This window comes from Mustela nivalis, assembly GCF_964662115.1.
Source record: "Mustela nivalis genome assembly, chromosome: 10".
Lineage (NCBI taxonomy): Eukaryota > Metazoa > Chordata > Mammalia > Carnivora > Mustelidae > Mustela > Mustela nivalis.
The window spans coordinates 63902386-63914587 of record NC_139029.1 but is presented as its reverse complement, the minus strand read 5'-3'; the positions used below and the strand labels follow the sequence as shown (position 1 = coordinate 63914587).

General features: G+C 39.3%; 1 protein-coding gene across 1 annotated transcript in view; it reads right to left on the bottom strand.

Annotated features, from left to right (window-relative positions):
• Positions 1 to 12202, bottom strand: part of LOC309842461 (uncharacterized protein) — a 98652-nt gene that overhangs the window by 70729 nt on the left and 15721 nt on the right. The window contains exon 2 of the mRNA XM_082686685.1: positions 11657 to 11802. Within this exon, the coding sequence (XP_082542811.1) occupies positions 11657 to 11685 (29 nt within the window). The 5' untranslated portion in view covers positions 11686 to 11802. The remainder of the gene's footprint in view (positions 1 to 11656; positions 11803 to 12202) is intronic.

The following is a 12202-nucleotide window of genomic DNA, read 5'->3' as shown; positions in this document are numbered from 1 at the left end:
AGCCTTTGCAACCTGAGATCAACTCCATTTCCAGTCTTCTTTTCTGTTTTAGGTTCGCCCATGAACTTCGTGCTGCAGCTCCCACATTCTACATTCCACGGATGGCATTAACTCTATGTCTCTTCACAGACTGCCCCACCTCCAGAAATGTACATTCTCTTTATCCTGTGCAAAATTTCCCCACCATCCAAAGCCTATCTCAAACACTGAAGTGCTCGATGAAGGCTTCAGTAGTAACCCAGTCAGAATGAATCCTCCGTCGGCTAAGCACTGCACTCTTGGTTTCGGCTCAGGTCATCCCCTGCATTGGACTCTGTACTGAACATGGAGCCTGCTTAAGATTCTCTCTCCCTCTGCCCCTCCCCTGGCTTGCACTCTCTCTCTCTCAAAAAACAAAATCTTTATTAAAATAAGTGAATCCTTTTCTTCCCTCCTTATCTGCTAGATATCTGTAAGTATCTGCTAGATATCTGCTAGTATCTGTAAGGTACTGCTTACCTCTCCCTCCTTAGATCACAGACCTGCTTTTATTTTTGTCTTCCTACTAGGTTCTAAGGTCCTAATGCACCACATAAGACCGGAGGTGCTACTACGTATCCAGAACTGGGAAAAGAACTGTGGACACATTAATAAAACAGATGTGGGTCCAAACCTCTTGGGCTGTGCCTTTCCCACCGGGGCACCTTGCACACGAATGTTTGCTGAATTGAATTGTTTTCTTTACGCAAGGCAGCCTTCTCAGAGCAAGGAATCATTACATCATTCCTGCTCTCTCCCCTGGATTCTCTCCAGGTTCCAAATATCTGTTGAAATGTCTTTGGTCAGTGCGAAACATGAGGCTCTTACCAAAGCTTTACAAATGAGAAGAGCTGTGAGGATTAACCCGTGTTTTCTCTAGTTTCGCTCCTGTTTATATGTCCCAGAATCAAGCTTTGCTTCACGAACAGCAGGACTATATTGTGGCTGTGTTTTGCTATACATTAAAATATGTGTTGGGGAAGGACCAGATTCTCAGCCTGTACAGCTATAAACATTTTCTCCAAATTGCCTACAATTTGGAGAATTGTGATCCACCCCACAAAGAATATATACAAAAACAAAGCTTTGAAGCAAGGTATTTTTCCAACTTGAAATGGCATAAAATGTAAACTACCTAGCAACACTCCAACACTTCTTTTTTAAATTAGCTAATGAAAGGTGCCAAGAAAACGTGCTCCCCAGTCCCGAGAAAGGCCTTCTCTCTGAAACCATACCTGTTCACCTCGGTGTTCCCGGCAGAAGGCTGGACTGGATCCTTTCATTCCCAAGAGAGAGAACGGCTAGGTGTGGAGGAAGACCTCAGTCTCAGAAGCCTGACAGTCCTGGGTTCGAGCCATGTCTTTGTCATATCATAAGGAATACCTTAGTCGTGTACCGTAATCCCTCCAAGCCTTAATTGCCTCACCGGTAAAATGGAGATAATAATATATATTTCTTTAGGCTGTTGTGAAGATTAGCAAGATAGTATGTATTAGGCGCTTAGCAGGTATGTGACATCCAGAATTACTAGGTTTATGGCCGTGATTAGGTCCTGTTGTTTCCTCTGTGTTAACCCTCCTTCCCAGACCACGAGTCCCGCGGGAACAGTGGCAATTTTTGAGAAAGGGGATTTTTTTTGTTGTTCAGTGCCCCACTGCCTTGCACAGTACTCAGAAAACATTTGTTTAAGAGATAATTTATAAACTCTGGTTGCTTATGAGTCATGCAGGCTTTCTTTGACATCCTTTACTGACCCGCCAGCAAGCCCTTCTGATTTCACTGCCTGTAACTTCTCCTTGAATAATGACCCAAAGCTGGGAAGCTAGTAAGGGCACTCTTATTTGAATTGGTGTTAGAGGATTAAGGATTTAAATATGGTAAATGAGATATGGATTGAGGATCCTGTGCTAAAGAAATATTGTTATATTCAACTTGGAGTAATGACTTCAAATCAAAAATTTCTAGTCATGACCTCAGAACTCCCCTTATACACTTATCTTTTGCTTTGAATTTTTCTCTGCATGCAAGCATGTGCAAGTATTCCTTAGCAACATATCTGCAAAGGAGTAGGATTTTTTTTAATATTTTTTTAAAGGTTTTTTATTTATTTATTTGACAGACAGAGATCACAAGTAGGCAGAGAGGCAGGCAGAGAGAGAGGAGGAAGCAGGCTCCCTGCCGAGCAAAGAGCCTGATGCGGGGTTGGATCCCAGGATCCTGGGATCATGACCTGAGCCAAAAGCAGAGGCTTTAACCCACTGAGCCACCCAGGCACCCCAGGAGGTAGGATTTTTTTTCCCCCTGTGAATATGTATACCCTTTGAGATTGTGAATAGAATAATAGTAAAAGTAACTGTAATATCAGACTAAAATCAAATTTAAAAGGTACAAGGTCTCCATTTTATAGTCCATAAAATTTAAAGGGACAAAACCCAGTTCAGGCACTTTTGTTTCATAATCAATAAAATGCCTCTTTCCCTTATTAGGCAGTGTCCGTGGCAATCAACCATTGTCAACAACCAATTTGCTCTATCAGCGAAGCAAATCATGACCAACTACATGGTGCTGGTGTTGTACTTCTCCTGTCTGTCTTGAGCATAAAATGGAAAAAAAAAAAGAAATTTTTTTTACTTTAGAAATTAAAAACCGACAAGATAAAGGAGAGTGAATTTTCAGGCTCACATAAAAGACTCTTTTTCATCTTTTTCTAAAACCAGAGGGAATTATCTATAGTATACACTGTCTCCAATCATGCATTTTAAAACCCACTCATTAAACACAGAAGGCCAGACAGATATGTGATAGCTATTGCCTTGGCCAATACAGCACGAAGGAGAGGAAATAGTAGACGTAGCCAACCTGGAAGAAGGAAAGGAAATAAAAAGCTATTTACTTCAAAGCCCTAGTTAGTCAGAATCAAGAGGGTTGAGAAAATAGATAAAGAATGGGAATCTTTTCCCCTATCCCTCATATAATTGGCGTAAGACAGTGCTGGCCACATTCATGATACGTGATAAACATGGGCTGATCAAGCTACCCAGTGATAGGAAACTGAAGTCTCCGGCTACTGGAAATGCATTTTCAAGAACAGAAGGGCTTTGAAGTAGGGCCAGAAAGCCTTTGGGACCAGGGGAGGCAGAGAAGGCAGCTGGATGGAGACCACACAGACTCTTCGTGGGCTCCACTTCTGAGTCAGCTAAGCTAGGCAGGGCAGAGCTCAGAAAAGCGGAGCTGGAAAGATAGTCAGCTGAGAAGACGACTGGTGGGCTCCTTGCATGCCTGCATGGAAGGGCTTCTTTCTTGGCCCGAGCATCTTCTAGATCTGTAGGGCAGAAGATCTCCCAGCTGGCAAAAGCCTCTCTTCACTTTCCTGGTGAGGAGCCAAACCAGAACTGTCAATCAGGAAGACGATATTGACTCCTGATTGCCTGGGCCTGGGGTATTCTGAAAAGAACCTACTTCTGCAGGGTCACTGGGGACCAGCTTCAAATTCAGGTGGGGATCCAAAGATCCCAGAAACAACAGGTACCCGAGATGGCACAGCCCAACTGGGGCGGGGGGAGGGGGGTGCAGAAGGAGCTGCAGAGATAAGGTTGGGAGGGAGAAGAAAGCTCTCCTGTTTTTAATGTGCTTGAACTGGCTTTGAAAGGAAGATATTTCTTCTTGGAAGCCAGACCCAGGAGCAACCTCTCTGCTACTATGGGAACAGCTGTGGGAGCTCTTGGGGGATGGCTACATTCCAGAACTCAGGGTTGGCAATCTGAGAAACCTCTCTAGTTTTTGGCTCTGAATGGTTCATCACACTAAAACTGAATGTTTAACTGGAATAAATAACACTTCGAGTTCTGTTGTTTCAGGTGCAACTTATCCCTACTAAGTTTCAAGATATAAGAACAACTACCGTGCTTTTAGTTTCTTCATAACCAAAAGCAATACAAATACAGATTTTAAAATCCTGATGGAGATTTCCATCTCAATGCACTGGGACTTAGGGATTTACACATATAATTCCCATTAACACTAATAGGCGTTAGAGTATGTGTACCAATTCCCGCGTGTCAAAATGGGAACATAACCATATGGATACTAATAAATACATTTTTAATTCTGATTTTATGCAGATTTAACATAATATTTTATACAACACTTAGCAAACTCTTTGGAGACAAAAATTCTCAATTCATTCTCCCCAACAGAGATAAACATATTCATATAAACTTCTACTATTTCTATAAGAATATTGATTTCTTGATTTCTTTTGTACAGATGAAAAGGTCTGACTAAACTGCGGGTAGTAATTTAAATGTATGCAGTGCTAAGATTTTTCAAGTGCAAAATGTTTGTTGTTTGCAAACATACCTTCTTTACATGCAACAACCTCATGACCTAGCAGACATTTTTTTTCCAGGTGACTAAAATGGCAGGTGTGACTCTATCTTTTTACAGTGTTTTAGTGCCACCTGCTGGAGAAATCGTTAAAAGCAAGAGTTTTAAAAATTGGCATGATCCTACATTTTCCAACCCAAGAAACAATTAGCTGAAAAATTCCACTAATATTCACAAAGGAAAAAATAAAAGATTTATTTATTTAGTTAGTTATTTATTTAGGAAAAAATAAAAGATTTTAACAAATTAAGAATAACAAGAAAAAAAGGAGATCTGGTCAAAGAAAAAGCAAGGCTTTTTTTTGTTTTCAAGTAAGGATAAGGACAGAAAGAAAATTGGACAGGATCAACCATAGAAAGAATAAATAGATCTGAGACTAAAAGAAATGTTTTTTTTTCTTTTTTGTTATACTTAGAATTTAGCTTAGTTTTTGATAGACACTTTTTTTTTTTTTTTTTTTTAAGTAAGCTCCATGCCCAACATGGTGCTCCAGCTGCTGACTCTGAGATCAAGAGTCACATGCTCTATCTACTAAGGCAGCCAGGGACCACTGATAGACACATTTTTTTTTTTTTTTAGAAATCTTGAGATTAATAAATCAAAAACAAAAACTTCAGTTTATTGTATATATATATGACGATATAATAAATATTCAGGATGAATTACCTCAAAAATCATGGAAATATAAGTCATCTAAAGTCATACATTTAGAGTTTACTAAAGACAGCTTCAATATAATGACAATAATCAATATAAATGACGAGGGCTTGTATAATTTAAGGAGATTTAAATAATAGGATTTACTTTTTAGAAATGAAGGGTCCTCACAGAAACACAATCAAAACAGCATACATGGTGTTTAAGAGAGAAAATCGAATTTTAAAAATTTAATTGCCTTGAACTCAGTACAGACTAAAATGCAAAAACACAATCCTCAGTAAAAGCAAGTGTTAATTTATCTGAATTCAACAACACATCTTCTAACAAAGTGCATGGAGTCTCTAAAGACATGATTTCTGAAAGGTTGTGCCTTCTCGGTTAAGTGGGACATGATAGCTTGCAAGGCCTCCCAGCCCAGACCCCACACCCACCACCTCCTTGGAGGGCAAAAGAGGAAAACTTGCCTTTTTATTTAGAGATTTCATTTAAAGAAGCCATCTATTAGAAATACAGTTCAACTTCCAACCAAGAGTGCTTATTGAATTTGAGCATGAGGATCTGGGACAGTCGATTTTAAAAATGTAATGGAGGCCACTAAGCCTCATCATGTTAAGCTTAATGATAATTGAGGAAAGATAATTAGAATTTTTTAAAATCTCCCCATTTTAATCCATCACAGGTTTATTAGGATGTTTTTAAAAATAAATTATTTTTATCTTACTTAGACCAGAAAGAGGCATTTAAGAAGAAAGGCATGAAACATGCGTTGTAATTTTTAAAAAGCCAACCACTGTGAAAAGTCAGTCTCTTTGAGCAAATCAACACTTAGAAAATAAAACATGCCTTATTTGAATTAGATCATTGATTTTTTACCCCCATCTCTTCAAGTGCTATCGAATCATTGCATACATATATGCACAGACATATGCACAGAGACTCACCAAAGAATCTTTTATTTTGTCCTCAACTGAAAGCAAATTTTTAACTAGTCCACCTTAACCCCCTTCCAAATTCCAGCCAAATGGCAATTTGTACTTGCATAGGACAATTACAGGCCAAGGGTTTATATATTATATCACATTATACTGAGATCACTTATTTTTTCCACAGTTAAGAAAGCTGTTGGAGAAGAAGAAGTTGTTTCTGTCAATACCACCAAAGAAAACAGTTAAATTGAATATGCTTTTTCTTCTTAAACCAGGATTTCAATCATGTTTATGTCTATTTCACAAGAAAACCCTTATATTATAGAGCTCTTTCCAATTCTCAGGTACTATAATATTATCTTCTTGATGCACCTGCCCAGTTTCTATTAAATACTAATGGTGGCTCCACACATATGTCCTGAAGATACGGTAGCCCTAAGCAAGAATGTGGGCATGTGCTTTTCTTGGTGTGCTTTCGCCGTGCATTAAAATGGATTATGCTTCCATTAAAGTGCCTCATGAAAACAGATTGAACTGTCTGCAAATTATGTGAATAAAGAGCAAGGAGATGAGCTTCAAGCCATCACCAACTCAAAGTGGTTTAAGAGAAGATAAGCACTGTTGGTTAATTCCCAGAGGGTGTATCAACATTCCACATCTCCAGGAATCACGAATCTCTATCATGTGTGAGAGTGCGGTCATGTGTTTTTGCCTAGACTTATGATCCTATGGGTAAAAACGAAGGCACATTAATATAAGAACCTAAACGATCATGTCTGAGTTCCATCTCTGCATCCCTCCTGAGTCTTCTAGTTATAGCATATTTCTCTAGTTCTCCCACAGTCATTTCTGGAAATGGGAGGTCCCTAAGTTGATCCTCACCTTTGTTTCCATGTCAGCTGTAAACAAAATTACAATGGAATACTATATAGAATTAGATGAATGATTGATTTCCACTCTATTTTGCTATATCCCAAAAGCCTTCTATCCCTGGTATCAACTTTACATTTAAAAACAGTTTTCTATAATGTTTAAATATAAATGAAATACAACATACATTATATTTAGCACCTTTTTAGATGTACATGAAACACAATTAAATAAGAGGCTTTTACAACTACAAAAAGACAGAAGATTCATGAAGAAACAACCCACTGCTTTCAGGGCTATAAACACGAGCTATCTGTTGAAGCATCTTTTTTTTAATATGAAAAGAATTACATATGTATTCAAACATAAAGCCTTACAGGTTTTGAAAGTAAGTAGAGAAACTTATTTTAGGTATCATTTGTAATGCAAAATAGTTATAGCTGTCTCTGTATATTGGCCTTAAAACACTATCTTAACCTCAAGAGCATTTTGTGCCTACAATGTTACAAATGGCTATAGTCATACTGCAAACTGACAGAATCTAAAATAGCCTTTTAAAAATTTTATTTATTTATTTTATTAACATATAATGTATTATTTGCTTCAGGGGTACAGGTCTGTGATTCATCACTCTTACACAATTCACAGTCCTCAGCATAGCACACACCCTCCCCAATGTCCATCCAACAGCCACCCCATCCCTCCCAACCCTCCTCCACTCCAGCAGCCCTCAGTATGTTTCTTGAGATTAAGAGTCTCTTATGGTTTGTCTCCCTCCCAGGTCCCATTAAAATAGCCTTTCTTTCGCACAGCATAATAAGTCAATCAGAGAAAGACAATTTTCATATGATCTCTCTGAAATGAGGAATTTGAGAGGCAGAGTGGGGGGTTTGGAGGATAGGGAAGGAAAAAAGTGAAACAAGATGGGATCGGGAGGGAGACGAACCGTAAGAAACTCTTAATCTCACAAAACGAACTGAGGGTTACGGGGGGAAAGGGGGTAGGGAGAGGGTGGTTGGGTTGTGGACATTGGGAGGGTATGTACTATGGTGAGTGCTGTGAAGTGTGTAAACCTGACGATTCACAGACGTGTACCCCTGGGGCAAATAATACATTGTATGTTAATAAAAAGAATTTTTAAAAATAGCCTTTCTTTTAAGAGAAAAAAAACCTTGTCATTTTATGCAACTTTATAAAACAGTTATAAAACACAAAACTTTCCTTTAATTATCCTTTCCTATAATGGTACTTCTTAGTGATACCATATGAAACAATATTATAGAAGTTATTATACAAAAAAAACTATCTGCTAACTATCAAATTGAAATCTGGAAATAACCCAAGAGCTTTTCAACTAATGAATCCATACAATGGCGTACTACTCAGCCATAAATATGAACCATTGTTACACGTGATAAGGCAGAGGATTCTCAAAGACTCAGTGAGAGAAGCTGGTCATAAATGGTTAAATACCCAATGATTCAATTTATAGGACATTCTTAACAGGCAAAATAACAGTGACGGAGAACGGGTTGGTGGTTGCCAGTGGAAAGGGATGGAGGGAGGGTGTGACTATAGAGTCATAATGTGATGGAGTTTTTGGAGATAAAGCAACCATTCTATACCCTGATAATGGTGGAAACCATACATGTCTTAAAATTCATGTAACTGTAAACCAAATCAAAAGTTGATTTTCCTTTACAATTAAACATATACTATGCATTATTATTATTATCATATAAAGAAAACTGGAATTTAAAAAATAGAAACAACTGAATCCATGTATATAATTTTATCAAGACTCTCCCTTCCCTTATTTTATCCTCTTAATTCATTTCTTCAACAAATGTTTACTGAGAGCCTACTATGTCTTATTATGAATATTGATGAACATGGATACATCTCCTTTTGTGGAAATTCACTATTTTTTTTATTTTACTTCCTCATCTCTCACTTCTCTTGAAACCGTCTAATAAAGATACTACCTCCACCATTCCCCTGAGACTGTATTTAAAGAGATCATTAATGACCTACATATGTAAAATCCAGTCCTCAATTCACTGGCATCAGGATCTCTGGGTACAGGTATTACACTCTCTTCACGTAGCTTCTGAGACACCGCCACTCCTGTTTCTTCTCTGATCTCACTGACTATTCTTTATTTTCCTCCTCTGCTGGATCCTTCTCCTCATCCAAACTAATTTTTTCCCTGCCTGAGAGCTCAGTTTTTGAGCCTCTTCTCTATTAATACTCACTTCATAGGTAATTTCATAAAATGACCCCCAACATACTATATCCAGTGCCATTTTCTTCCCAAATCCTCTATCAAATTTCCTACATCTCCATTTTGCTGTTTATCTTTTTTATTAAGATATTATTTATTTATTTAAGAGAGAGAGAGCAGGAGCTCGGGGGTGGGGCAGGGAGGGAAAAGCAGACTCTCCTGCTGACCAGGGATCCCAGCATGGGGCTTGATCCCATGACCCTGGGATCATGACCTGAGGTGTAGGCAGACACTTAACTGCCTGAGCCACCCAGGTGTCCCTCCATTTTGATGTTTAATAGGTATTCCAAAAATAACAACTCTTGACATTTCCACCACTACAAACAATGACAACAACAAAACTAATAATAATAGCCCCTGCCCCTTGTACATTCTTCTCCATCTCAGGAAATGTCAATGCCATCCTATAACTTACTCACACCAAATGTTTTAGTTCATCTTAACTACTCTCTTTCTCTTTGGGAGGACAGGTCTACAATGAGGCTGAAAAGGAGATGTCAGATATACACACAATATAATTATCGCCCACTGAAAATATTTCTAATTAGAGTAAGACAAAGCCATTGATTTAAACAGTGAGTTTATCTAATTGGGTTTATGTGGAAAATGTGTTGGGTGTTATGACATCAGAATAGTATTCCCAGAGAGGAATGATGGCATCATAGGTTGTGTGGCAGTTGAAACCAATAGGGTTTCATTATGCACAGAACTTGGAAGATTTCTAGTTCGTACAACTGGACAAATGTTGGCATCACTGGCAGAGAACATGTGTTGGGCTTATTTTTGTTTGTTTTCTAGGGGAGAGAGATAAAAATCATTTGTTCAGTTTTGGACATATTTGGTTTGAGATGCCTTTCCCACATCCAAAAGTATATCTCAACTAGCAGCTGCATATCCTTGTCAGCAACTTGGGAGATAGGTAAATCTAGAGACATATATTGGAGTCATTTGCATACTGAACAAACATTAATCCATAAGTATTAATGGTATAGGTTGTGCTATATAGTATAAAATTATAGTATAAACTTTGAAGAGATCACGTAAGAGTAAGAGTGACCCTTAGCAACATCAGTGTTTGGTGTGTGGGTAGAGAAGAAGGAACCCCCACAAAGGAGCAGAGAACAGCGATCTGAAAAGAATAAAGTAAAAAGCATATTATGGCGTGGAAACCAAGAAAAAAGAGCTACTTCAAGGTGGGTGAGTCAGAACCACAGTATCTTCATGAACGTTCAAATAAATACTGATAATTGTCTGAAGAATTTAGGAAGATGAGGGTCATTTGCGGTCTTAACATGTACTATTTTGGTGGAAGGATGAGGTCAGAATCCTGACAGGACTAAATTAATGAGTAAACTGGATGGAAGGAAATGAAAACATTTAGGCAACTCTGTTGAGAATTTGGATAATAAATATTGGGGAAGGGATAAGGGAGAAGGCATAAAACTAGAAGCAGATAACGGCTAATGATGTGAAAACAGGAAAATATTTAACAGTCACGCTGATCTGCATTTGGGACTGTTGGGGTCTATTATCAAAGCAGCAAGACTGATACAAATTGAAAGTAAGGTAAAACTTTATTTTTATGCCAGGCATCAGAAACCAGGGCCACCTTCGAAGAGGGAGACCCCATCCCGATCTCACAGGCTGGTTTTATAGGGCATAACCGCAAACCCAAGGTACTTGGCTTCTATTGTTAAGGTGTTTACTCCCGGAATCGATACCTGGAACCGATACCAGGAACTACTGGGGCGTTTATTCCTGGAATGAAGTCCGTGGATGTAAACACCAAATATGCCTACCTAGGCAATGGAGTCGCTCTGGCTAAGCAGGCCCTAATAATTAAACAGGTTTTAATATTAAATCAGCCTTAACAGGGACAATTCATGTGAAAGTGATGGGAAAAAAAAACTAGAAAAGAAATATAAGATAACTAGCAAGGGTGTTGTTGAAAGGATGAATCATGCAATTTAACCTGGTTGATGAGGTATGAAAGGTAGCTGTGAAAATAAAGGCATGAATGGATAGGAAAGCATACGGGATACAGACAGGACTGAGCAGCTGAAAAAAGGATGGTTGAATAAATATGCTTTACTACCCAGTAAAGAGAGTGAGGCTTGAAGGATTGATTCTAGGGGGAAAGAAATTGGAGGTGATGACATGATGTTAGGAATGCCCACTAGAGAGGACTGTTAAAATGGAGGAAAAGAGAATGTCACAGAGTTGAAGAAATCAATGCAGTGAGAAGCCAAGACACTGAAGGGTTCACCGCGTGAGCACTGAAAATGTATATGGGGTGATGACAGTAAACTAGGCAATACAGTCCTCAACACACTGGCTTGTGGGGGGAGGGGGGGATTAGCGTTATTTACAGAAAGGGGAAGAGTCGTGTGCTAGAGGTGATAATGGAGATGAAGAGGGTCACCAAAGCCTCATTCCTGGCCATGAGTTATGTTGGGTGAGGGAAGTAAACAGGGAAGGGCAGAAGTGGTGTGTGCACAAAGGAGGCACTTACCAGTGAAGACAAGAAGATGGAGAAAACATGGAGATGTCCACTGAGGACACAGCGGGGTTTGCTGATTATAGAAGAGCAACTCCAGAGGATGTTGTGAACCATCCGGTAGGTCCGGGAGGGCAGCCCAAGGACAAAGGACGGCAGCACTGTAGAGAACATGGATCATCAGAACATGGATGGGCCTGAGGAAAAGGCCATTGGCTCTTTAGCTGATTAAAACAGGGGTCAGAAGTACTTGAAGTTAACTGCAACAATCTCGTTGAGGACAATGGGCATTTATTTTGCCATTTGCCGTTTTAGGCATTGGGGATTCCCAGTGCCTAAAACACTACAGGTACCATGTGAATCTCCTGATAGAAAACCCTGAGACTGGGGCGCCTGGGTGGCTCAGTGGTTTGGGCTGCTGCCTTCGGCTCGGGTCATGATCTCAGGGTCCTGGGATTGAGCCCCACATCGGGCTCTCTGCTCCGCAGGAAGCCTGCTTCCCTCTTTCTCTCTCTCTCTCTCTGCCTGCCTCTCTGCCTACTTGTGATCTCTGTCTGTCAA